Source organism: Enoplosus armatus, chromosome 6 (assembly GCF_043641665.1).
Source record: "Enoplosus armatus isolate fEnoArm2 chromosome 6, fEnoArm2.hap1, whole genome shotgun sequence".
Classification (NCBI taxonomy): Eukaryota; Metazoa; Chordata; class Actinopteri; order Centrarchiformes; family Enoplosidae; genus Enoplosus; species Enoplosus armatus.
In genome coordinates this window covers 24,648,208-24,676,144 of record NC_092185.1, presented here as the reverse complement: position 1 = coordinate 24,676,144, position 27,937 = coordinate 24,648,208, and the positions used below count along the sequence as shown (strand labels likewise).

General features: G+C 43.9%; 3 protein-coding genes across 3 annotated transcripts in view; 2 read left to right on the top strand and 1 right to left on the bottom strand.

The window, feature by feature from the left end:
* The window catches only part of LOC139286517 (NLR family CARD domain-containing protein 3-like), a 28,645-nt gene extending 16,742 nt beyond the window's left edge, over positions 1-11,903 (top strand). The window contains 3 exon segments of the mRNA XM_070907338.1: positions 9,095-9,208; positions 9,607-9,838; positions 10,054-11,903. Coding sequence (XP_070763439.1) covers positions 9,095-9,208; positions 9,607-9,838; positions 10,054-11,903 — 2,196 coding nt within the window.
* Positions 1-27,937, bottom strand: part of LOC139286502 (uncharacterized) — a 75,349-nt gene that overhangs the window by 23,634 nt on the left and 23,778 nt on the right. Inside the window, 6 exon segments of the mRNA XM_070907311.1 lie at positions 182-355; positions 1,425-3,270; positions 3,486-3,721; positions 4,272-4,391; positions 5,444-5,593; positions 25,520-25,669. Of these exon segments, the coding sequence (XP_070763412.1) occupies positions 182-355; positions 1,425-3,270; positions 3,486-3,721; positions 4,272-4,391; positions 5,444-5,593; positions 25,520-25,669 (2,676 nt within the window).
* Positions 27,539-27,937, top strand: part of LOC139286513 (NLR family CARD domain-containing protein 3-like) — a 103,932-nt gene continuing 103,533 nt past the window's right edge. Inside the window, exon 1 of the mRNA XM_070907334.1 lies at positions 27,539-27,600. The gene's annotated coding sequence lies outside the window, so the exon portion shown is untranslated. The remainder of the gene's footprint in view (positions 27,601-27,937) is intronic.

Below are 27,937 nucleotides of genomic sequence, written 5' to 3'. Positions count from 1 at the left end.
AAAATCCCTCTTTGAGTTACTACTCCTCCACTGAAACGGTGTCAAACACAAAATATTTACTCAACTATATACAAAAAAACTACATGCACTACCAGGAAATACTGGATCTTTGCTTTGATACTAGCTGTGTTTAGTACAATACTGCTGAAAGCAGCACAGACTGACTCCTCCCTCTACTGACCTCAAAGTCTCCAGTCTACAGTTTTGGCTCTCCAGTCCAGCAGACAGCAGCTTCACTCCTGAAACCTGCAGGTTGTTTTTACTCAGGTCCAGCTCTCTCAGATGGGAGGGGTTGGACTTCAGGGCCGAGGCCACAACTTCACAGTGAGTCTCTGAGATTCCACAGTCAGAAAGTCTGTCATGACACATATATTACAAAATATGTTATTATGGAAGAGGACACTTTATGTTTACTTCATGGTTTTATTGTCAAAACTGTTTGATATATGCTGTTTTGATTAACATCTGCTCGTCATATCAGTGGTTCAGCTAATCTCATCTCACTTTGTTTGAAATAATAACTCTCATCACTCTCTCTCATACCTGCAGACTTTCAATCTTTGTTTTGCTTTAATCTTGCAGATGAAGGGAGACAAAATGTAGCACATTTAGGCTTCCATAGCATCCACAGTCTGTCACTGTGACCTGATCCCATGTCTCCACAAAGTTAGCATGAGGTCATCTTGATTAGAAAACCATTTTTACGATTCAGTGAACAAATACAGTTGGGAAAGAGCTCTCTTTGCTAGCTACCCGCTGCTGTCAGATTAACGTCCATAGGCGACCGGTTCAGAAGTTAAACAAATCACTCGACAGCATTAGATCTGTATATAATAATAATAATCAATATCATTTAATGTGTTGATGTGCATGACAGACGACTGCATGATGTTTTGTTGTCATGATTCTTTTCTGAGCATCTGAAAAACTTTTTTAGCACAAAAAGAATCATCAAACCAATCTTTTTTAATTTTCAGCATATAGGTGCTTCCACTCAGCACACATGGGCACTTTTCTACCAAGAGCGACTGGTCATTTTCATTTCTAAAAAAATAAAGTAAATTAAAAAAGGCTAAAATGGCAGCTTGGGGGTCTCCTTGTGGCTTCGGGGGCCCTAAGCAACTGCATAATCCGCACATAGCAAGAGACGGCACTGGTTGTGATCAAATGCTGTTGTGATGAAACCTCAACCACAACCTCATTCATAGAAGAAAAAACTGTAAAATGAAAAACTGAATTTTTTTGCACTCAGCATTTGAAACAGCTCAGGAGCATCTGTGACAAAATACAACGATAAATATTTTTTGCAATGAACATGCAGAACGTCATTTTAAGAATAACTAGAATTGTATAGCGTGTGTATATCTGAAGAACTAACCTGCTAATCTACACTGATTTATAATGTTAATCACATCTGGACTTACAGAGCCTTTCTGCAGTTCCTCACAGCTGGAATCAGTCTCCGTCGTCCCTCCACTGACGTGTTGTACTCATTCAGGACCAACTCGTCCAGAACCTCCTCTGATATCTGCAGCATGTAGGCCAGAGCTGAGCAGTGGATCTCAGAGAGTTCCTTCTCTGATCTGTTCTTTGACTTCAGGAACTGTTGGATCTCCTGATGTACTGACTGGTCGTTCATCTCCATCAGACAGTGGAAGATGTTGATGCTTCTGTCAGGAGAGATATCATCACTGTTCATGTCCTTCAGGCTGCTGATGGCTCTCTGGATGCTTCTTGAACTGCTCTTTGTCCGACCCAGCAGGCCTCCTAATAGTCTCTGGTTGGACTCCAGAGTGAGGCCATGAAGGAAGCGGACAAACAGGTCCAGGTGGCCATTTTGACTTTTAAGGGATTTCTCCATGGCGCTCCTCAGGAAGACATCCAGGTTATCATCGTATCCAAAAACCTTAGAAATCCTCTTGAGAGGAGACTTTGATTTTGAGTCCCTGTATTTGTAGTCTTTTAGAAAAGCCTCCAGTACCTCTGCGTTGCTGTTGGCGTAGCAGTGGAACATGTAGACGGCAGCCAGAAACTCCTGAACGCTCAGATGAACAAAGCAGTAGACTGTTTTCTGGAAGATCACACACTCTCTTTTGAAGATCTCTGTACACACTCCTGAGTACACCAAGGCCTCCGTGACATCAAGACCGCACTGCTCCAGGTCTTCTTGGTAGAACATGATGTTTCCTTTCTCCAGATGTTCAAACGCCAGCCTCCCCAGCTTCAGAAGAACCTCCCTGTCAGCCTCCTTCAGCTCCTGCGGACTCCTCCCACGTCCCTCATCATACTTCTGCTTCTTCCTCTTTGTCTGAACCAGCAGGAAGTGTGAGTACATGTCAGTCAGGGTCTTGGGCAGCTCTCCTCTCTGGTCGGTAGTCAACATGTGGTCCAGGACGGTAGCAGTGATCCAGCAGAAGACTGGGATTAGACACATGATGTGGAGGCTCCTGGATGTCTTGACGTGTGAGATGATTCTGCCGGACAGCTCTTCATCACTGGATCTCCTCCTGAAGTACTCCTCCTTCTGGGCGTCAGTGAAGCCTCGTACTTCTGTCACCCTGTCGACACATTGCAGAGGGATCTGATTGGCTGCTGCAGGTCGGGAAGTTATCCAGACGAGAGCCGAGGGAAGCAGGTTCCCCTTGATGAGGTTTGTCAACAGAACGTTGACTGAGGACTTCTGTGTGACATCAGACACAACCTCGTCGTTGTGGAAATCCAATGAACGTCTGCTTTCATCCAGGCCGTCAAAGATGAACAAAGGTTTACAGACAGCGAGCTTCTCAGCTGTGACCTTCTGTAATGTTGGATGGAAAACATGGAGCAGCGTGAGAAGACTGTACCGCTCATCTCTGATCAAGTTCAGCTCCCTGAACGAAAGCAGAACCACCAGACTGACATCTTGGTTTTCCGAGCCCTCTGCCCAGTCCAGAGTGAACTTCTGCACTGAGAAGGTTTTCCCAACGCCAGCGACGCCGTTGGTCAGAACCACTCTGATGCGTCTCTGTTGGCCAGGTAAGGCTTTGAAGATGTCGTGGCACTTGATTGGAGCGTCATGGAGGGTCTCCATCCTGGAAGCCGTCTCAAGCTGCCTCACCTCATGTTGGGTATTAACCTCTTCACTCTGTCCCTCTGTGATGTAGAGCTCCGTGTAGATCTTGTTGAGGAGGGTTCCACTTCCTGCTTCATCACTTCCTTCAGTCACACGTTCACATCTCCTCCTCAGAATGATCTTATGTTCACCTAAAACCTCCTGCAGACCACGATCTCCTGGAAGAGAAGAAAAATGTGAGGCTAAAGAAAAAGATTTTGAGAATCTGGTGATTATATTCATGACCAACATTAAAACAATACAAAAAAATAAAGAAAGGGTTTTAAATTCTGTGAGTTGTGGAAAGAGCTTTCATGTCTCTGCTGTACAACACAGCAAATCTCAATCCTGTTTTCAGACACGATGACATCAGCAGACAGATGTCCAGTCTTACTTTGTACAGTGCTGGTCTGACTGGTTGTTTGCGGTCCAGCTCTTGTTCTGGATCTTTCTCCACACTGGGGACAGGAGGAGTCTCCTGATGAACCAGACTGCTCCCAGTATGAGGTGACGCACTGTCGGCAGAACCGGTGTCCACAGCTGGTAGACACCGGATCCTTCAGGACGTCCTGACACAAGGCACAGCAGGACAGCTGCTCCTCCACAGAAACACCACGTTTCTTCTTCTCTCTGTAAAGACATTTCTTTGTAACTAAAATGTCACTCTGTCAGCTGTCTTGCTGCCATAAACATGTTTCAGCGCCCGTCAATTGATTTTCTAAACATGTATTTCTCTCCGTCTCTGCTGCTTTCTCTGCATTCTTCGATACACATCTTTACTGTGACTTCTACTTGAAGGCGCAGATAAATCCTTAATAAATAAGTGTCATCTCCAACATGGGGGGCTGGTGTTGACATGCCTGAATCCGCCAACGGCTAACTGTGGAAATCAAGCTTGTGAATGTTCTTCAACATTCTCAAAGATTGAGATTGATAAGGAAATAACATGAGCATGCACTGCTTTAAAGTTTAATGAATCTGGCCGCTGGTATCTGTTTCCTTCAGGTCAGTTTACAGAAGAAACAGTCTCTCACTTTGTGGTACACTGAAATGCCAGAGGAACCGGGAAGAACTTAACGTTTGAAGAACCACGGCAGCTGTAACAGGCCGGACCTCAACACACTAAATGTGGTTCTAGCCGACAGTTTGGAGGTTCAAAGGTATGAAGCAGTTCTCTCACTTTGTGGTTGAGGGTCCAGGGTCATTACTGAAGTGTGGAGGATGATCTTTGGAGCAGTCGCTCTTCATAGACAGACAGCTGGATGCTGGAGACTCTGCTCTCTGTCTGTGGTACTGACCTCTGCAAACAGCAAAATGTTTGTATTCATATTATTCAGTATAAATCACTGATAAAGTCTCTGCCTGTGACCCCTACACTGCCAGTGTCCATTTGCCTAACAATAGCATCCTGTATCCTCGACCTCAGCTCGACTGTGTCAACATCTGGATCCCAACCTGTTAGCAATCCTCCCCCCCCTGATGCCCTGGGAAAAATGAAATGGAAACAAAACAAATGGCTGCTGATGTGTCTGCACTTTTTGCCTATATTGCGTCTTTCCTTGACTTCAGGTTCATTACACACAAGGAGGCCTATTGTGAGTGAGGAAAACACCACATCCTGCTGCCGGCTTCATTTCACCATGACGTTGTTTAACTGACAAAGACACAGTTTGGCGTAGTTGCATTTGTATCCTATTATTCTACATTTTTGTTATTGACAATAAAGTCCATGAAAAGACCAAAACCAACAGTGTGTTAGTACGTCTCTCAATGCTCGCTGACTTCCCTACCCTACCGAAGATAAATTCTCACAAATACATAGTTTCATTTTAAAAAGGCTCAATCATTTCCTGAAACAGCTGCTCACTGTAGTTTTTAATCAAACAAACAGGAGGAAATAGTGCATTTGTTGGGGACTATTTTCAGCGGCGGAGTAATCCACATTTGGTGCTCTAATGAGTATTTTGGCAGCAGCATGGTGTGTGTGGGACTGAGTCAAAGTAAACTACTGAGAGTGTGTTCACGGTAATGAAGGAACATGTCACCCAGTGCAGCAGTGTGGCTCATTGAGGTGTTTGTATGGTGTGTTTCCTGACTCATTATACCTCACCTTTCTCCTCCACCACGGCCCTTTGATTGCTGATCTCTTTAAATCTCAAAGAGGTTAAAATATGTAAAAGTTAACAGTCAAAATGTTCATTGTTAAGTATCAATACACTGAAATGCCAGAGGAACCGGGAAGAACTTAACGTTTGAAGAACCACGGCAGCTGTAACAGGCCGGACCTCAACACACTAAATGTGGTTCTAGCCGACAGTTTGGAGGTTCAAAGGTATGAAGCAGTTCTCTCACTTTGTGGTTGAGGGTCCAGGGTCATTACTGATGTCTGGAGGATGATCTTTGGACCAGTCACTCTTCATAGACAGACAGCTGGATGCTGGAGACTCTGCTCTGTCCTCCTCTTCCTCCACACAAACACTCATCTTCTGGACTTCAGTCGCTCTGAGAGGTAAAACAGTGACACTGACTGTGAGCTCAGAACACAAGAATCAAGACAAACAAGTCTGTTCAAGAGTCACAAACAAGACTGAGACAACAGGAAGTAACACACACACACACACGCACACACACACACACACACACACACACACACACACACACACACACACACACAGTATATGTGGCACCCTGGACATTTTAGTGGCTAACATTATGAACAGAATTATTATTATGTCAGATCCCCCCCATCATTAGTTATTCTTTTTAGTATCTTTTAAAATGCCTTGAGTCACTTCCAAACAGTGGAAATCTCACCTCCTTTACCTGCAGGGCGATACTCACTGTTGCCACTAGATGGCGGCAGCGGCTTTGGTACGTGAGTGACTGGCCGTAAATCCTTGTTGAGAATAAGGAAGTCAGCGCAGTCGCAACAGTGGACAGTCAGGATAACAGCAGAAGAAGCCGTGATTTATCCAAAGCTGTCTTCTTCTGGTTGTATTTCAGTACAGTAAAGTACTCTGGCACCTGGATGGACGTTTTCATCATTCAGTGTGTCACATATACAGTAAAATAAAAGCAGGCAGCTCTCCACCTGTCACTTCTCTTGAAATCTGGGCTTGTTTTCTTGGGTTACAGCAGGTTTAATGTGTTTAATGACCAAGGCACGTTTTAACCGTTTGTGTTTTGATGCATTTGACTCAGACAGAAACCGGAAACAGGCCGTTTTTTCGTTGTTTTAAATTTTGGACAAAAAACACAAATTCAGCAGGATTTCTTGTTTTCTGTTTTTGCTGACAAAACAAAGTTACCACTCAATGTTTCGTTTTCTTTGGTGGGTGGGCCTTCAGCGCTCCCTTGCTTCTGATTGGCTAGTGTGCTCTATCAATTGTGTTTGCGCTGTTTTCTTCAAAATAAAAGTTCTACCTCTTTGCCTTTAGACAGTGCAGTGTCAACACAAAAACAGATATATTGCGAAACATAAACAGACAGAAAGACAGACAGACAGGGCTGCGTTACGATCACAGACCACATTTGTGTTGGTGGCTATCATTCAATTTTATTTATATATCGCCAAATCATAAAAGACATTATCCTAGGGCACTTTTCATACAGAGCAGGTCTCGACCAGACTCTTCGTAATATTATTTACAGAGACCCAAGAGTTCCCAGTTGGGCTGAGAGAGAAATAGAGAGTGGAGAACATAAAGTAGCACAATGCAAGTTCCACAAAGAGATATAGAGTAATGGTAATAATATTAATTTATGATGCCCTTCAGCCTTTAATAATTGACTATAATTGAATAACAATGTAGTATTATGCTTTTACTGACAGGTGCCGCAGATAATTTTGTTTTATGACCTACAATGACTAGAACAAATAAAAAAATCACAGAAAATGTTCTGTTGGTGCTGCAGCGTTTTACTGTGTTGCATGTTCATGTGCGGCTGAGTGACCATAACGCATCATGTATGTTTCGAAAATGAAAGTGCTTTAGTAAGTTTTAAAGTCTGTTCTTAATAATCAGGAAGAACAGCGGCATAGGACCGACAGCGGACACGTCAAAGGCAGTTACAAGAGATGACCAGCAGTTGTCGCGCTGTGAGAGCCTCCTGTGTGCACAGATGTGGCTGGACAGATTTTCCATTTCCACGTCTTTGTTTTAAAAGCCTGTTTGATGCTCAGTGTTCAGTGTTGATGGTAACTTGTGAATGAATTAAAATACTGTTTGAATACGTGTCAATTGTATATTTAAACACGTGTTTAAACACAGGCAAACATACAGATACGCATCAGGTAAGTTATGCATGGACAGCAGCTACAGACATAATTGTGCTAAATGATAATATATGGGCTACAAAGCTCCAATGCCCCGTTTTTTCTGACTCAGCGATTTGGCAAAGTACAGATGTAGTCAGTCTGCTGGAGTCGACATGACAACTACGAGCTTCTCACAGCGCGACACCTGCTGGTCATTTCTTGTAACTACCTTCTTCCTGATCATTAACAACAGACTGTACTCTCCACAGCACATCCTGAGGAAAACTTACGGAAGTGCATTCATTTTCAGGATAGACATGACCATTACCATCACTCTATGTGGACCCCCCCTCTCTTTCTCTCTGTCTGTTAAAGGTAGTTTTTCCTTGCCGCCGTCGCCAAGTGCTTGCTCATGGTGGGAACTGTTGGGTCTGTGTAATAATGTTGTAGAGATTGATGTGTATTATTTGATACTAATCATAAAAGTAGTCTTTTCATAAAATGGTATGCAGTACAAAGTTGTCACGTATGCAATGTTCCAGGTAAATAACTAGCAGATGTTGGGGCCCCATACTGATAAGATTCATTATTGTTTGGGTGTCTCCCTTGGAATGTGGGAGTTATGCGATAGAGGTCTCTTTTCCTTGACCCCTAGACTGCTGTCCAAATAACTTGTATATCATAGGTTTTGGGGTACTGAGAGACCCTAGGGAAATATAAGTTTATAGATTCATGAGTTATAGTAGGACCCTATGTATGCCTAAATGTATAAAGGACGAGGTTGAACAGTGTTCGAGGCAGCAGTACTGATTCGGCTACGGGTGCTGTACAGGTCAAGATGCGCATGCCTGTTGATCCTGATCTTTGATGCAAATAAAGAATATTATGTGAAAAGTCAGTATCAGCGGAGTCTCCTTCCATCATCGAATCATCGCTTCATCTGGGGAATGAAGAAGAAATTGACAACAAGATTCTGGTCTAGACCTGCTCTATACGAAAAGTGTCCTGAGGTCCTCCTTCTGTTGTGATTTGGGACTCTATAAATGAAATTGACTCATAGCCACCAATACAAGACTGGTCTGTGATCGTAACGTAGCCCTATCTGTCTGTCTGTCTGTCTGTCTGTTTCGCAATATATCTGCACTGTCTCAAGACAAACAGGTAGAACCATCATTTTGAAGGGTGCAGAGCACACTAGCCAATCAGAAGCCAGGGAGCGCTGAAGGCCCACCCACCAATGAAAACGAAACATTGAGTGGTAACTTTGTTTTGTCAGTAAGAACAGAAAACAAGAAATACAGCTGTATTTATGTTTTTTTGTTTTTTTGCCAAAAAATAATTCTCCACAGGGAGAAAACGGACTCAGAGACTTTGACAGTGAAATAATGAAAGTGTTGGATCAACACTCACCCTGCCTCAGCCTTCACTTTTCCTCCTTCCTCCCGACTGTCGACTCAGAATGGAGTTTGAACTGACACTGGACACTTTCACCCTCCCTGTCCTCATGTACCTGGATCACCTGGTCCATGTGGTTCCTCCCCTCTCATTTACAGGAAATCAGCTTTATCTACGCTGTGTGTGTGTGTGTGTGTGTGTTACTTCCTGTTGTCTCAGTCTTGTTTGTGACTCTTGAACAGACTTGTTTGTCTTGATTCTTGTGTTCTGAGCTCACAGTCAGTGTCACTGTTTTACCTCTCAGAGCGACTGAAGTCCAGAAGATGAGTGTTTGTGTGGAGGAAGAGGAGGACAGAGCAGAGTCTCCAGCATCCAGCTGTCTGTCTATGAAGAGTGACCACTCCAAAGATCATCCTCCAGACTTCAGTAATGACCCTGGACCCTCAACCACAAAGTGAGAGACTGTTTCTTCTGTAAACTGACCTGAAGGAAACAGATACCAGCGGCCAGATTCATTAAACTTTAAAGCAGTGCATGCTCATGTTATTTCCTTATCAATCTCAATCTTTGAGAATGTTGAAGAACATTCACAAGCTTGATTTCCACAGTTAGCCGTTGGCGGATTCAGGCATGTCAACACCAGTCCCCCATGTTGGAGATGACACTTATTTATTAAGGATTTATCTGCGCCTTCAAGTAGAAGTCACAGTAAAGATGTGTATCGAAGAATGCAGAGAAAGCAGCAGAGACGGAGAGAAATACATGTTTAGAAAATCAATTGACGGGCGCTGAAACATGTTTATGGCAGCAAGACAGCTGACAGAGTGACATTTTAGTTACAAAGAAATGTCTTTACAGAGAGAAGAAGAAACGTGGTGTTTCTGTGGAGGAGCAGCTGTCCTGCTGTGCCTTGTGTCAGGACGTCCTGAAGGATCCGGTGTCTACCAGCTGTGGACACCGGTTCTGCCGACAGTGCGTCACCTCATACTGGGAGCAGTCTGGTTCATCAGGAGACTCCTCCTGTCCCCAGTGTGGAGAAAGATCCAGAACAAGAGCTGGACCGCAAACAACCAGTCAGACCAGCACTGTACAAAGTAAGACTGGACATCTGTCTGCTGATGTCATCGTGTCTGAAAACAGGATTGAGATTTGCTGTGTTGTACAGCAGAGACATGAAAGCTCTTTCCACAACTCACAGAATTTAAAACCCTTTCTTTATTTTTTTGTATTGTTTTAATGTTGGTCATGAATATAATCACCAGATTCTCAAAATCTTTTTCTTTAGCCTCACATTTTTCTTCTCTTCCAGGAGATCGTGGTCTGCAGGAGGTTTTAGGTGAACATAAGATCATTCTGAGGAGGAGATGTGAACGTGTGACTGAAGGAAGTGATGAAGCAGGAAGTGGAACCCTCCTCAACAAGATCTACACGGAGCTCTACATCACAGAGGGACAGAGTGAAGAGGTTAATACCCAACATGAGGTGAGGCAGCTTGAGACGGCTTCCAGGATGGAGACCCTCCATGACGCTCCAATCAAGTGCCACGACATCTTCAAAGCCTTACCTGGCCAACAGAGACACATCAGAGTGGTTCTGACCAACGGCGTCGCTGGCGTTGGGAAAACCTTCTCAGTGCAGAAGTTCACTCTGGACTGGGCAGAGGGCTCGGAAAACCAAGATGTCAGTCTGGTGGTTCTGCTTTCGTTCAGGGAGCTGAACTTGATCAGAGATGAGCAGTACAGTCTTCTCACGCTGCTCCATGTTTTCCATCCAACATTACAGAAGGTCACAGCTGAGAAGCTCGCTGTCTGTAAACCTTTGTTCATCTTTGACGGCCTGGATGAAAGCAGACTGTCATTGGATTTCCACAACGACGAGGTTGTGTCTGATGTCACACAGAAGTCCTCAGTCAACGTGCTGCTGACAAACCTCATCAAGGGGAACCTGCTTCCCTCGGCTCTCGTCTGGATAACTTCCCGACCTGCAGCAGCCAATCAGATCCCTCCGACATGTGTCGACAGGGTGACAGAAGTACGAGGCTTCACTGACGCCCAGAAGGAGGAGTACTTCAGGAGGAGATCCAGTGATGAAGAGCTGTCCGGCAGAATCATCTCACACGTCAAGACATCCAGGAGCCTCCACATCATGTGTCTAATCCCAGTCTTCTGCTGGATCACTGCTACCGTCCTGGACCACATGTTGACTACCGACCAGAGAGGAGAGCTGCCCAAGACCCTGAGTGACATGTACTCACACTTCCTGCTGGTTCAGACAAAGAGGAAGAAGCAGAAGTATGATGAGGGACGTGGGAGGAGTCCGCAGGAGCTGAAGGAGGCTGACAGGAAGGTTCTTCTGAAGCTGGGGAGGCTGGCGTTTGAACATCTGGAGAAAGGAAACATCATGTTCTACCAAGAAGACCTGGAGCAGTGCGGTCTTGATGTCACGGAGGCCTTGGTGTACTCAGGAGTGTGTACAGAGATCTTCAAAAGAGAGTGTGTGATCTTCCAGAAAACAGTCTACTGCTTTGTTCATCTGAGCGTTCAGGAGTTTCTGGCTGCCGTCTACATGTTCCACTGCTACGCCAACAGAAACACAGAGGTACTGGAGGCTTTTCTAAAAGACTACAAACACAGGGACTCAAAATCAAAGTCTCCTCTCAAGAGGATTTCGAAGGTTTTTGGAAACGATGATAACCTGGATGTCTTCCTGAGGAGCGCCATGGAGAAATCCCTTAAAAGTCAAAATGGCCACCTGGACCTGTTTGTCCGCTTCCTTCATGGCCTCACTCTGGAGTCTAACCAGAGACTATTAGGAGGCCTGCTGGGTCGGACAAAGAGCAGTTCAAGAAGCATCCAGAGAGCCATCAGCAGCCTGAAGGACATGAACAGTGATGATATCTCTCCTGACAGAAGCATCAACATCTTCCACTGTCTGATGGAGATGAACGACCAGTCAGTACATCAGGAGATCCAACAGTTCCTGAAGTCAAAGAACAGATCAGAGAAGGAACTCTCTGAGATCCACTGCTCAGCTCTGGCCTACATGCTGCAGATATCAGAGGAGGTTCTGGACGAGTTGGTCCTGAATGAGTACAACACGTCAGTGGAGGGACGACGGAGACTGATTCCAGCTGTGAGGAACTGCAGAAAGGCTCTGTAAGTCCAGATGTGATTAACATTATAAATCAGTGTAGATTAGCAGGTTAGTTCTTCAGATATACACACACTATACAATTCTAGTTATTCTTAAAATGACGTTCTGCATGTTCATTGCAAAAAATATTTATCGTTGTATTTTGTCACAGATGCTCCTGAGCTGTTTCAAATGCTGAGTGCAAAAAAATTCAGTTTTTCATTTTACAGTTTTTTCTTCCATCTGTCTTCCTTTGGGTGATGGAGACGACATGCAAACCTGGTAAAACAAATGAAGGACTTTAGAGGTTGTGGTTGAGGTTTCATCACAACAGCATTTGATCACAACCAGTGCCGTCTCTTGCTATGTGCGGATTATGCAGTTGCATAGGGCCCCCGAAGCCACAAGGAGACCCCCAAGCTGCCATTTTAGCCTTTTTTAATTTACTTTATTTTTTTAGAAATGAAAATGACCAGTCGCTCTTGGTAGAAAAGTGCCCATGTGTGCTGAGTGGAAGCACCTATATGCTGAAAATTAAAAAAGATTGGTTTGATGATTCTTTTTGTGCTAAAAAAGTTTTTCAGATGCTCAGAAAAGAATCATGACAACAAAACATCATGCAGTCGTCTGTCATGCACATCAACATTTTAAATGATATTGATACTTTATTAGATACAGATCTAATGCTGTCGAGTGATTTGTTTAACTTCTGAACCGGTCGCTTATGGACGTTAATCTGACAGCAGCGGGTAGCTAGCAAAGAGAACTGTATTTGTTCACTGAATCGTAAAAAATGGTTTTCTAATCAAGATGACCTCATGCTAACTTTGTGGAGACATGGGATCAGGTCACAGTGACAGACTGTGGATGCTATGGAGGCCTAAATGTGCTACATTTTCTCTCCTTTCATCTGCAAGATTAAAGCAAAACAAAGATTGAAAGTCTGCAGGTATGAGAGAGAGTGATGAGAGTTATTATTTCAAACACAGTGAGATGAGATTAGCTGAACCACTGATATGACGAGCAGATGTTAATCAAAACAGCATATATCAAACACTTTTGACAATAAATCCATGAAGTAAACATAAAGTGTCCTCTTCCATAATAACATATTTTGTAATATATGTGTCATGACAGACTTTCTGACTGTGGAATCTCAGAGACTCACTGTGAAGTTGTGGCCTCGGCCCTGAAGTCCAACCCCTCCCATCTGAGAGAGCTGGACCTGAGTAAAAACAACCTGCAGGTTTCAGGAGTGAAGCTGCTGTCTGCTGGACTGGAGAGCCAAAACTGTAGACTGGAGACTTTGAGGTCAGTAGAGGGAGGAGTCAGTCTGTGCTGCTTTCAGCAGTATTGTACTAAACACAGCTAGTATCAAAGCAAAGATCCAGTATTTCCTGGTAGTGCATGTAGTTTTTTTTGTATATAGTTGAGTAAATATTTTGTGTTTGACACCGTTTCAGTGGAGGAGTAGTAACTCAAAGAGGGATTTTGGTACTGAATAGTCTGTAACACCCACTTGATTTGGTTAACTCAGACTGCTGAAGCTTCATATTAGTTTCAGCTGAACTTATGAAGTCATTTCTTACAGTGTAGTTGTGTTAGTAAGGCACCACGTCACACTCGGTATAGACAGAATGATTACTAAGATGCATGATAACTCTTTTATGTACATATGACATGTGGCTGTTGTTTCAAGAAAGACTTGGACATGGACCTCTCCTTTGAATGGCATTTACCTACTAAGCTACCAAATACAGTAAGAAGAAGATCATGTCATGAATGAAATAATTAACAGTTTTTAAGTCCAACATGTCTGATTTGATAATGATCCTCTAAATGCAGACTTAACTGAGATCAGCACCATGTTATTAGTGAGTGTCTGTGTGTCATCAGGGCAAAATGTGTTCCTGGAGACACCTTCTGCAGCCGGAGCTGTCACAGAAGCGGTTTTGAGTACTTTGCCAGGTGTTTATATGTGGACAGAAGTTGTCAACGTGATAGCGTCACAACCGTGAAAGATGCAGTCACAAAACATTACAAGATGGATGTGGTCCGAGCAAGGGCGGGGGCGATTGACATTCTAAACCTTCATCAGCTCTGAACGGATTATTAAACACTGAATGATTTCAAGCAGGAACATTGTCTTCTAAAGTTACATCATTTATTCTTTATTCAGATTGAGATACTGCAGGTTGTCAGAGATCAGCTGTGCTTCTGTGGCCTCAGCTCTGAAGTCCAACCCCTCCCATCTGAGAGAGCTGGAGCTGAGTGACAACAAGCTGCAGGATTCAGGAGTGAAGCTGCTGTGTGGTTTTCTGGAGAGTCCACACTGTAGACTGGAGAGTCTGAGGTCAGTTCACTGACTCTCTGCTTCTATTGTAGATCTGATATGTTTAATTAACAGTTGAACCTAATTTATGTTCAGACATAACTTACATCCATAAAGTTGTACATTTCCTTTTGTTCATGTTTCCATGTTTCTGAAGTCACAACAGACTTCTGTATCTTAAAGAAACTGTAGAACATGTTTCCACTGTTAGTTGTTCAAGTAAATGAATGTTTATGATTGTTGGTAAATGGTCACATCTGTATACAGAAGATCCTCTGAACTAATCTTTGTTTTCAATTGATGAAGTTTACTTTCTGAAGTAGAACTATTTCTTTGATGATGTTAACTTCAATATTTTGTGACAAGTAATGTCTGATCAGTGATATTGATCCTTCAGAACACACACACACACACACACACACACACACACACACACACGAGAACACAGAGATCCATGCATATTTCCAAATGCAGCTGTTTAAAGGATCAATATAGTATTTGTAGTTCCAGACTTGACTGAGATCAGCAGCATGTTATTAATCTGTGTTGACATGAATAGGTGTGTGAATGTTGTGGTGACATTTGGTGGATGTGTGTAGAAGGCTGACATCATGATGATCCACAATAACACAATGACAAAGTCTCTCTACTCATTTGAGGGAAAAGCTCATTGATTAGGACAAAGTCATGTTGAGCTACACATTTCAAACCTGAACACATCTGATTGGATTGTAAATAGATTTTTTATCTTCATCATTTATTCTTTATTCAGATTGAGGGGCTGCAGGTTGTCAGAGATCAGCTGTGCTTCTGTGGCCTCAGCTCTGAAGTCCAACCCCTCCCATCTGAGAGAGCTGGAGCTGAGTGACAACAAGCTGCAGGATTCAGGAGTGAAGCTGCTGTGTGGTTTTCTGGAGAGTCCACACTGTAGACTGGAGACTCTGAGGTCAGACACCATGTTTAACTTCTGTGCTGAGATTAATATGATGTGAAAGTTGTGGCGACACTAAACTGCAGACATAAGGCTGATATTATACTGATCCACACTGAGTATCTTCATGCTGAAGTCCATTTTCTTCTTCTGTGGTTTAGTCTATTGACTGTGGCAGAGCAACGTTGAGCTACACATTTAAAACCTTAATATAAGAAGAAAAACACACACTGGATAATTCACTCTGGACCTCTTCAACTCTCCATTTTCACCTTGAATTCTCGTGTCATGTTGTTTTCTTTTTAAAATCAATCATAATATAGCATAAATGAATAATCTCTGTTTCAGCTGTCAGACAATAACAAATATATTCAGTGTTTTCTATTTCCAACATCTTTATGAAGCTGTATGATGCTCATACTGACTGAATAGTTTAAACTGAAGAAGCTTTGAATTTCTGACTCCACTTTTCCTAAAAGAAATATTGTGGATGTCTTTTGTTCACATTTCCCCAAAATTCCTCTCGACACATTTGTCATCTTTGGAAACTTTGGGATCTTGAGTGGAATCTTAAATCAGTTTCTGTGGGTTTTTCTTTGTGTTTAGCTGCACAACATGAGTTTGTATAGATGGAGCCACTGGTGGAGCTGACAGCGTTTAAGAGGTGAAGTCACGACGTCTCTATTGACGTAGCAGCACGTTGTCATTAATATTAATGAGAGCTCTTTTTCACTTTTTGTATTTTACAGTTTTGAACCTGCATCCTGTTGGGTTCAGGTGTTTGGAGTTTCCATTTTCTAAACTTCTACATTCTAAACCTTCTTCAGCTCTGAACGGATTATTAAACACTGAATGATTTCAAGCAGGAACATTGTCTTCTAAAGTTACATCATTTATTCTTTATTCAGATTGAGGGGCTGCAGTTTGTCAGAGATCAGCTGTGCTTCTGTGGCCTCAGCTCTGAAGTCCAACCCCTCCCATCTGAGAGAGCTGGAGCTGAGTCTCAACAAGCTGCAGGATTCAGGAGTGAAGCTGCTGTGTGGTTTTCTGGAGAGTCCACACTGTAGACTGGAGACTCTGAGGTCAGTTCACTGACTCTCTGCTTCTATTGTAGATCTGATATGTTTAATTAACAGTTGAACCTAATTTATGTTCAGACATAACTTACATCCATAAAGTTGTACATTTCCTTTTGTTCCTGTTTCCATGTTTCTGAAGTCACAACAGACTTCTGTATCTTAAAGAAACTGTAGAACATGTTTCCACTGTTAGTTGTTCAAGTAAATGAATGTTTATGATTGTTGGTAAATGGTCACATCTGTATACAGAAGATCCTCTGAACTAATCTTTGTTTTCAATTGATGAAGTTTACTTTCTGAAGTAGAACTATTTCTTTGATGATGTTAACTACAATATATTTTGACAAATAATGTCTGATCAGTGATATTGATCCTTCAGAACACACACACACACACACACACACACACACACACACACACACACATGAGAACACAGAGATCCATGCATATTTCCAAATGCAGCTGTTTAAAGGATCAATATAGTATTTGTAGTTCCAGACTTGACTGAGATCAGCAGCATGTTATTAATCTGTGTTGACATGAATAGGTGTGTGAATGTTGTGGTGACATTTGGTGGATGTGTGTAGAAGGCTGACATCATGATGATCCACAATAACACAATGACAAAGTCTCTCTACTCATTTGAGGGAAAAGCTCATTGATTAGGACAAAGTCATGTTGAGCTACACATTTAAACCCTGAACACATCTGATTGGATTGTAAATAGATTTTTTATCTTCATCATTTATTCTTTATTCAGATTGTGGGGCTGCATGTTGTCAGAGATCAGCTGTGCTTCTGTGGCCTCAGCTCTGAAGTCCAACCCCTCCCATCTGAGAGAGCTGGAGCTGAGAAACAACAAGCTGCAGGATTCAGGAGTGAAGCTGCTGTCTGATCTGAAGAAGAGTCCACACTGTAGACTGGAGACTCTGAGGTCAGTAGAGGCTTGGACTCAGTCCCTGCTGCTTTCAGCAGTTTTGTACTAAACACAGTTAGTATCAAAGCAAAGATCCAGTATTTCCTGTAAACCTCCAACCTTCTCAGTGGCGGCTTTCCTCAGTGAAGCTGTGAGAGGAGAATGGTGACCGGCTTCAGGATTGGACAGAAAGACACAGAGAGAGAGAGAACAGTCAGCCAATCAGATCAGCCAGAATCTTGTTGTGATCATGTGTTTGAGTTGATGTGAAGACAACTGTTGTTGTTTTTTAACAGACTCCATATTTACACATTTGTCATGTAACATTTCAAAAGTAGACGATATGGTTTTCACAGCTTTGAACATTGACAGTAAATCCATCATTAAAGTGAGCAGTGAATATCTCTCTGTAATGATGCGTTCAGGGACTCTCAGCACTTTATCTCCCGTGTGTACTTCAGGGACTGGATGCGTAAAGTCTCTGCAGGTCTGTGAGCTTCCTGCTCAGTGTGTTCACTCCAATACGTTAACGTGAGAGCTGAAAGGAAGCTGGCTACGCTACACAGCCGCTCCACTTCTGGTCTGAACAGGACTGAAGTCCCTGCTGGTCTTCATGCTGGATGTGCTGCATCACTGACTGACAGCTGATGAAGGGGGTCTCTGTAGACACTGATTTATGACTCTCTGTCTTCTTCTCTCATCAGATGGAAGTGGGAGTGGTCAGAAAGGTGGTGGTGTTGAGCGGGTCAGCTGTGTCCTGATGATCCACAGAGGTTGAAGCAGCAGCACCAGCTTGTGTGTGGAGAGGCTCTGACTGGGCCATGCTACTGGGAGGTAGAGTGGAGAGGAGAGCTTCATCCAGCAGCGACTGACAGAGGAATCTCAACAAGTGGAGGTGACTCTCGGTGCTGCAGCCTGAACTGCTCTGAGATCAGCTCCACTGTCAGACACAATGTCTAGTCCACCATCCTCCCTGTGTATGTATCATCATCAGGGTATCTGGACTGCTCTGCTGCTGCTCTGTCCTTCTACACAGTCTCTGCAGACTCACTGAGACTCCTCCACTCCTCCTGCTCCACACGCAACCACTTCCTCCACCTGGACCTGGACCTGGACCTGAACCTGGACTTTATTCTTTTATTCATTCAGCTATTTGGAACCCAAACTTCTGTTCGTGACAACATAAACTGCAGATGAACACATTTAAAATGGATATTTCTGTTTTGATTTCTGTCACAGCTCCACCCGGTGGAACGATGGAGTGTTGCAGTTGATTTCCAAATCTTTTTAAATAACAGTGGAAGTTGATATTGCATGTGTAAAGTTTGGGTATTACCACCAATACCAGCCTTCTCTCATATTTTAACAGATTTGCTTGTAACAAACAGAAAGAAGAAGATAAAACCTGAACAAAGTCTGGATTCAATCAAGGCTTCACTTCAGTTTCTCATCCGACTACAAACACATCATGTCTTTGTGGAATGTCAGCACCTAATATTTTATCTTGTATATTGTTAATGTACAAAAATGATGTTTGATTGTTACTCAATTCGAAGTACACACTGGAAAATAATCCTGACTCTCTGGTTTTGTTGGAAAACAAATAAATTGTGTTTTTTGAGGCCAAATGAAGAAGGGAGGAGCTCTATGGAAATAAATGATTGATATTTATATTCTGTGTCACGCTTCAGTGTTATTCAAAACATGCTGTTTGTCTTTCATGTTATCTATAATGTTCTGCTCATAATACTTGTATTACTTGTAATACAAATCTGCATGGCTTCTTTAAAGGTCCCACATTGTAGAAAGTGAGGTTCCATGTCTTGTTTGTTTATAAAGCAGATCTGGGTGCTGTATAAATCCTGTGAAAGTATCAAAACGCTCAGTCCACGGAGAAATGCACACAGGCCGTATTCACAAACTGAGCCTTTAAACGAGCCGTCAGGTTGTGATGTCACAACTATACAGTCAGCACACTCGGCCACGCCCCCAGCAGGTCATCTGATCCAGGTACAGCACCACCTACCAAGTACAGGGACGCTCATCCACCCGCTCAGTCAGTTATTGGACCACTGTGTGGTGTATCAAAGTACATATTTCTGGATGTTATGTAAACTTACATTCAAATACCCTCTTTTAGCTTCTTTCAGCTTTGAGCTTTTATTTTATGTGATTATCCAATCTTTTTACAGTAAATTCCTAAATATAATATTAAATATTTTTACAATGTAAAAAAAAATACGATCATCATGATAATAACTTTCAGACATTACTTTATATAAGTAGTCAGCAGTTGTCTCGGTGAACTATTCCGCAGCATTCTAAATAAAAGAACACTAGATTTCCTTGACGAATCACCCAGAGAAGTGGTGTTTGTCAGGGCTGCTCTTTATTTAATGTCTGTATATGTATGTATGAACTTGTTATTCAATTCTGTAAACATTTGAAGAGGATCTCTTTCAAAATACTTATTGTCCCAGCACAAATGCTCTTTGCAAAGTCACCTACAGTCACACGTGGACTAGAGCACAGGAGTTATGTATATATAACGACAAGTGAAATCCATGATAGCATGTGTGATAGCAGTTTTTCTTTCTTTGCCACTGGAGCGCGCCAATGGACCTTTTATATCTTTACAGAAACAATGGCGCACTACAAAGACCTGATCACAAGTACATGCAAATCTTTGGGACTGTTCAGTTAACAGGGGGGCTAAACAACAAGAAAGGTTCCCATCAGAAACTTTGCTGAGGAGACATGTGGTGCCTTTAATGTCGCCTCCAACGATGACTTGTTGATGCACCACAGGACAGAGGTGGGAGTAAATTAACTGACATAAATATTTCATGAGCCACCACAGAAACTCCAGCTTCCTTTGGTTGAAAGGTATGACGTCTTATCGCATGTCTCACAGACAGACTGGTCCTCATAACTCTGCTGCGTTTCATTCCAGACATCTTATCACATTGATTTACTGGATAACAGAAGCACACTCACTAAGAATGAGACAGGGGACGAGGACAACGGACAAATTCCTGCGTCTTATGGTCATATTTGTCACCAAACCAACAGTAATGCCTTTATTCTGACTATCTCAGAATCAGAATCAGAATCAGAAACTGTTTATTGCCAAGTAACATACATTACAAGGAATTTGCTGTGGTCTGAAGGTGCTAATGTTTTGATAACAAATAAGTAGAATATAAAAGCTAAAATAAGAATAAGAATAAAAATAAAAATAAGATAAGATAAATAACAACAGTGCAGTGACCAGAATAAAGTAAAGTGTCCAGTAGTGATGTGCGGATCGATCCTGAAATATCGATACCTCCGATACCGGATCTTTATGCTCTAAAATCGATTCTCAAATCAAAATATCGATACTTTTGATACTTAAGTCATTTGAGGTAAGGTATATCCTTAACAGGAACGCGTTGAAAAGTAACTAAACTATTGAGATGTTGTCTAAGTGACACGCGGTTGGTGGGACTACTTTTTCTTCCGCATGAGTAAGTGTGTCATGCGTAAGTGCAGCGGCACTCTGCTCCGTGCTCTCAGTCAGTCACAGTCTGTGGACACAATGGCAGAACGCAAACGGAGTCATGTGTGGAGCTATTTCAGCTCCACAAACAGCCAAGACGCGGTCTGTGACGTTTGTAGGAAAACAGTAAGAAGTTGTGTCAACACAACGAACCTCGTAAAACACCTCAGGTTAAATCACCACAGTGAATATGAAGCATACACAACGATGAGGCAGACAGAATGCATCTCAGTGTCCGCCTCAGGTGCTGCTGCCAGAACAAGAATTTATTTTAATGTTTTTATAATTGTACTATTTTTCTTTTTTTTTCAGAGTTCGAAACACCATTTTCACATATTTTGTATGATTGTGTCCTCTGGTTTTTCTATTGTTGTATTAGTGCGACTATATTGTAAATGAGGCTGCTACCTCAATATACTTCAGAGTTTAAAATAAATAAATAAATAAATAAATTACTCTGCCTTGTATTCTTAAGGAAGCTATGATTTGAAATACACTACTTTTTTTAGATTTAAAAGACATATTAGGTGTAGTCGCATAAAATATCGGTATCGGTATCGGTATCGCCGATACCAGCCTGAATTTTACTCAGTATTGGATCGGAAAGGAAATCAGTGGTATCGAACATCACTAGTGTCCAGATAAAGTGTCCAGTAGGGGGTGGGTGCGTTAATGTAACGCAGTGGGGACAGGGGTGATGTACGTTAATATAACGTATAGCTTGTGGTTGTGTTCTGGGGCGGTGTCAGTGAGAGTTTGTCAGGTTGACTGCAGAGGGGAAGAAACTGTTTTTGTGGCGGGAGGTTTTGGTCCTGATGGACCGCAGCCTCCTGCCAGAGGGGAGGGGGTCGAACAGATGGTGTCCGGGGTGGGAGGGGTCGGCAGCGATCTTCCCTGCTCTCCTCAGGGTCCTGGAGGAGTACAGGTCCTGAAGAGATGGAAGGTTGCAGCCGATCACCCTCTCTGCAGAGCGGATGATACGCTGCAGTCTGCGTCTGTCCTTGGTGGAGGCAGCAGCGTACCAGACGGTGATGGAGGAGGTGAGGATGGACTGTATGATGGCGGTGTAGAAGTGAACCAGCATTTTTTGTGGCAGGTTAAACTTCCTCAGCTGCCTCAGGAAGTACATCCTCTGTTGGGCTTTCTTGATGAGGGAGCTGATGTTCAGCTCCCACCGGAGGTCCTGGCTGATGATGGAGCCCAGGAAACGGAAGGACTCCACAGTGTCCACTGGAGAGTCACACAGGGTGATGGGGGCGGGTGGGGCTGCGCTCTTCCTAAAGTCAACAACCATCTCCACTGTCTTTGAAGCGTTAAGCTCCAGGTTGTTGCTGTTGCACCAGGTCACCAGGTGGTCAATCTCCCACCTGTAGGCAGACTCATCCTCTCCAGAGATGAGTCCGATGAGGGTGGTGTCGTCCGCGAACTTCAGGAGCTTGACAGGCTGGTGACTGGAGGTGCAGCTGTTGGTGTACAGGGAGAAGAGTAGAGGAGAAAGAACGCAGCCTTGAGGGGAGCCGGTGCTGATCGTCCGCGAGTCTGAGACGTGTTTCCCCAGCTTCACGTGCTGCTTCCTGTCAGACAGGAAATCTGTGATCCACCTGCAGGGGGGGTCAGGCACGTTGAGCTGGGAGAGCTTGTCCTGAAGAAGAGCCGGGACGATCGTGTTGAAGGCAGAGCTGAAGTCCACAAACAGGATCCTGGCATAGGATCCTGCGGAGTCCAGGTGCTGGAGGATGAAGTGTAGAGCCAGGTTGACGGCGTCGTCTACAGACCTGTTGGCTCTGTAGGTGAACTGCAGGGGGTCCAGCAGAGAGTCTGTGATGGATTTGAGGTGGGACAAAACCAGGCGTTCAAATGATTTCATGACCACAGAGGTCAGGGCGACGGGTCTGTAGTCATTTAATCCTGTGGGCCCTGGTTTTTTGGGGACGGGGATGATGGTGGAGGCCTTGAAGCAGGCTGGCACGTGGCATGTCTCCAGTGAGGTGTTGAAGATGTCCGTGAACACCGGAGACAGCTGATCGGCGCAGCGCTTCAGGCAGGATGGGGAGATGGAGTCTGGTCCAGCAGCTTTACGCGGGTTTTGTCTCTTGAAGAGCCTGTTCACATCTCTTTCAAGGACAGACAGAGGTGTCGATGCTGGAGGAGTGGGGGGCGCTGTGGGGGGCAGCTGTGGTGGTAGGAGGTGTGAGAGTTCAGCCCCAGGTGTGATGAGGGGGTTGGGGCTGTTGGGCTGGAGCTGGTGGGTGATGGTGTGGGGGATGGTGTCAGGACTGTCCCATTGTCTTTCAAAGCGACAGTAGAAGTCGTTGAGGCTGTTGGCGAGGCGTCGGTCGTTAGCAGAGTTGGGGGCTCTTGGCTTGTAGTTGGTGATCTGCCTGAGCCCCCTCCACACAGAAGCAGAGTCGTTGGAGGAGAACTGGTCTTGTAGTCTCTCTGAGTACAGTCGTTTAGCTTCCCTCACCGCCTTGCTAAACTTGTACTTGGCTTCCTTAAACTCTGCTCTGTTGCCACTCTTAAACGCCTCTTTCTTTTCCAACCTCAGCTGTCGCAGTCTTGCTGTGAACCAGGGTTTGTCGTTGTTGTAACTCACCCTGGTCCGAGTTGGTACGCAGCAGTCCTCACAGAAGCTGATATATGAAGTCACAGCCTCTGTGTACTCATCCAGACTGTTGGTAGCAGTCCTGAAAACATCCCAGTCAGTACAGTCCAAACACGCCTTCAGGTCCTCTGCAGCTTCACTGGTCCACTTCTTCGAAGTTCTCACAACAGGCTTGGAAAGTTTTAATTTCTGCCTGTGTGCAGGAATCAGGTGGACCATGTCGTGGTCAGAGTGTCCCAGTGCAGCGCGGGTGACGGCGTGAAAAGCATTACTGACTGTGGTGTAACAGTGATCCAGAGTGTTCCCCTCCCTGGTGGGGCATTTAATAAACTGTTTGTATTTGGGGAGTTCATGTCTGAGGTTACCTTTGTTAAAGTCACCGAGGACAATAACTAAGGAGTCCGGGTTGGTCCGCTCCGTTTCCAGTATCTGATCGGCGAGTGCGCGCTGTGCGTCCTGCGCGTTGGCCTCCGGTGGACACACAAACCGACCAGAATGAATGAAGCGAACTCACGGGGGGAGTAGTAGGGTTTACAGTTTATGAAAAAGGTTTCCAGGGAAGGAGAGCAATGCCGTCGGATCACTGTCACGTCGCTACACCAGCTGCTGTTGATGTAGAAACAAATCCCTCCACCCTTTGTTTTGCCGGAGAGGTGCGCGTCGCGGTCCGCTCGGAGAAGCTGGAATCCGTCCAGCTGCAGCGCCGCGTCGGGAGTTCTTTCCCCCAGCCATGTCTCCGTGAAGCACAGAACAGCAGATGAATAAAAGTCCTTGTTTCTCCTCATCAGCAGCTGGAGTTCCTCCATCTTATTCCCCAGTGAGCGCACGTTAGAGAGAAATATTCCGGGTAGCAGTGTGCGTTGTCCTCGCCGGCGAAGACGCACGAGCGCACCGGCACGTTTCCCTCTACGTCGACGTAGAGCTGCAAAGGTGAGAGCACCTTTGACCAGAATGTCCCATAAAACAGTTAAAGGTGGAAGAAATTCGGGAAACAAATCCACTGGAGATGTTCCCCTGATGTTCATGGGCTCTTCTCTGGTGAAAGAGCTCCGTGAACCAAAACAAGGCAAAACAATGCGCTCCAACAGACCGAGGCAGCCATCCGCGGCGCCATCTTGGAAGAAGCATCCTGTATCCTCGACCTCAGCTCGACTGTGTCAACATCTGGATCCCAACCTGTTAGCAATCCTCCCCCCCCCTGATGCCCTGGGAAAAATGAAATGGAAACAAAACAAATGGCTGCTGATGTGTCTGCACTTTTTGCCTATATTGCTTCTTTCCTTGACTTCAGGTTCATTACACACAAGGAGGCCTATTGTGAGTGAGGAAAACACCACATCCTGCTGCCGGCTTCATTTCACCATGACGTTGTTTAACTGACAAAGACACAGTTTGGCGTAGTTGCATTTGTATCCTATTATTCTACATTTTTGTTATTGACAATAAAGTCCATGAAAAGACCAAAACCAACAGTGTGTTAGTACGTCTCTCAATGCTCGCTGACTTCCCTACCCTACCGAAGATAAATTCTCACAAATACATAGTTTCATTTTAAAAAGGCTCAATCATTTCCTGAAACAGCTGCTCACTGTAGTTTTTAATCAAACAAACAGGAGGAAATAGTGCATTTGTTGGGGACTATTTTCAGCGGCGGAGTAATCCACATTTGGTGCTCTAATGAGTATTTTGGCAGCAGCATGGTGTGTGTGGGACTGAGTCAAAGTAAACTACTGAGAGTGTGTTCATGGTAATGAAGGAACATGTCACCCAGTGCAGCAGTGTGGCTCATTGAGGTGTTTGTATGGTGAGTTTCCTGACTCATTATACCTCACCTTTGTTGCAAATCCAAACACTATTGCTCAGTTTCTACAGTTAACCTTTGACATCCGCGACTCATCATTAAGGCTGTAAAATTACCTGCAAAATATGTTCAATCTCTGTTAGACCCAAATTGATCAACTTTAACTTAAACACTGTTTGTTTCTTCTGCGGCTGTTTTTCTCCTCCACCACGGCCCTTTGATTGCTGATCTCTTTAAATCTCAAAGAGGTTAAAATACGTAAAAGGAAAACAGTCAAAATGTTCATTGTTAAGTATCAATACACTGAAATGCCAGAGGAACCGGGAAGAACTTAACGTTTGAAGAACCACGGCAGCTGTAACAGGCCGGACCTCAACACACTAAATGTGGTTCTAGCCGACAGTTTGGAGGTTCAAAGGTATGAAGCAGTTCTCTCACTTTGTGTCTGAGGGTCCAGGGTCATTACTGATGTCTGGAGGATGATCTTTGGACCAGTCACTCTTCATAGACAGACAGCTGGATGCTGGAGACTCTGCTCTGTCCTCCTCTTCCTCCACACAAACACTCATCTTCTGGACTTCAGTCGCTCTGAGAGGTAAAACAGTGACACTGACTGTGAGCTCAGAACACAAGAATCAAGACAAACAAGTCTGTTCAAGAGTCACAAACAAGACTGAGACAACAGGAAGTAACACACACACACACACACACACACACACACACACACACACACACACTTATTTTTATGTCAGACCCCCCCCCCCCATCATTAGTTATTCTTTTTAGTATCTTTTAAAATGCCTTGAGTCACTTCCAAACAGTGGAAATCTCACCTCCTTTACCTGCAGGGCGATATTCACTTTTGCCACTAGATGGCGGCAGCGGCTTTGGTACGTGAGTGACTGGCCGTAAATCCTTGTTGAGAATAAGGAAGTCAGCGCAGTCGCAACAGTGGACAGTCAGGATAACAGCAGAAGAAGCCGTGATTTATCCAAAGCTGTCTTCTTCTGGTTGTATTTCAGTACAGTAAAGTACTCTGGCACCTGGATGGACGTTTTCATCATTCAGTGTGTCACATATACAGTAAAATAAAAGCAGGCAGCTCTCCACCTGTCACTTCTCTTGAAATCTGGGCTTGTTTTCTTGGGTTACAGCAGGTTTAATGTGTTTAATGACCAAGGCACGTTTTAACCGTTTGTGTTTTGATGCATTTGACTCAGACAGAAACCGGAAACAGGCCGTTTTTAAATTTCTTTTTTTTAATTTTGACAAAGATCAAAAAACAAATTCAGCAGGATTTCTTGTTTTCTGTTTTCACTGACAAAACAAAGTTACCACTCAATGTTTCGTTTTCTTTGGTGGGTGGGTCTTCAGCGCTCACTTGCTTCTGATTGGCTAGTGGCCTTGTCAATGATGTTTGCGCTGTTTTCTTCAAAATAAAGGTTCTACCTCTTTGCCTTGAGACAGTGCAGTGTCTTTTTAAGGTCCCTGCCCTAAAGAGGACAGCAGCTCAAGTTTAGTATGCTGGATGTGTTCAAGTTCAGTGTTCTGTGTTGAACCAGATCTCAGGTGAGGTCTCTCTGTACCTCGGTCCTTCTTTGTAACTACCTTTGACGTTCCTGCGGTCGGTTCTCTGCCGTTCTTCTTCCTGATCATTAACAACAGACTTCACTGTCCTCAGCACATCCTGAGGAAAACTTACGGAAGTGCATTCATTTTCAGAACAGACATGATGCCTTCTGGTCACTCAGCTGCACATGAACAGGCAACACAGTGAAACGCTGCAGCATGACTTTATAATCCAGGCACCTGCAGAACATTTGAAAACGAAAGTCAGCGCGTTCATTTGATATTAAAAACATTTTTTATTGTGATTGTAGGCCATAAAACAAATGTGCGCATAATAATGCATTATTATTCAATTATAATCAATTAATCAATATTTCCAGGGTCCGCAAAGACTCTTCTGAACATCTGGTTGCAAAATAATAAAAGTTTTTGACCAGTTTCCCAAGTTTTCAAGACTGTATGTCCAAGTCCAGGTTGCTGGAAATGACATATGTCCTCGCTCTTTCAGTTTCTTTCACTTCAGAGGACATTGCATTCAAATACATTCATTTCCTGGAGACTAACCCTAAGCCTAACTATAACCCCTACTTATCTAAACCTGACCTGAAACCAAGTCTTCACCCTAGAATTTTGTGACTTACATTATGGGGACTTGTCACTAGTCCCCACAATGTGACTGTGTAAACACATTTATGTCCCTACAACATGAGTAATACATGTCCACACACGCGCGCGCGCACACACACACACACACACACACACACACACACACACACACACACACACAGCGTAGATAAAGCTGATTTCCTGTAAATGAGAGGGGAGGAACCACATGGACCAGGTGATCCAGGTACATGAGGACAGGGAGGGTGAAAGTGTCCAGTGTCAGTTCAAACTCCATTCTGAGTCGACAGTCGGGAGGAAGGAGGAAAAGTGAAGGCTGAGGCAGGGTGAGTGTTGATCCAACACTTTCATTATTTCACTGTCAAAGTCTCTGAGTCCGTTTTCTCCCTGTGGAGAATTATTTTTTGACAAAAAAACATAAATACAGCTGTATTTCTTGTTTTCTGTTCTTACTGACAAAACAAAGTTACCACTCAATGTTTCGTTTTCATTGGTGGGTGGGCCTTCAGCGCTCCCTGGCTTCTGATTGGCTAGTGTGCTCTGTACCCTTCAAAATGATGGTTCTACCTGTTTGTCTTGAGACAGTGCAGATATATTGCGAAACAGACAGACAGACAGACAGACAGACAGACAGGGCTACGTTACGATCACAGACCAGTCTTG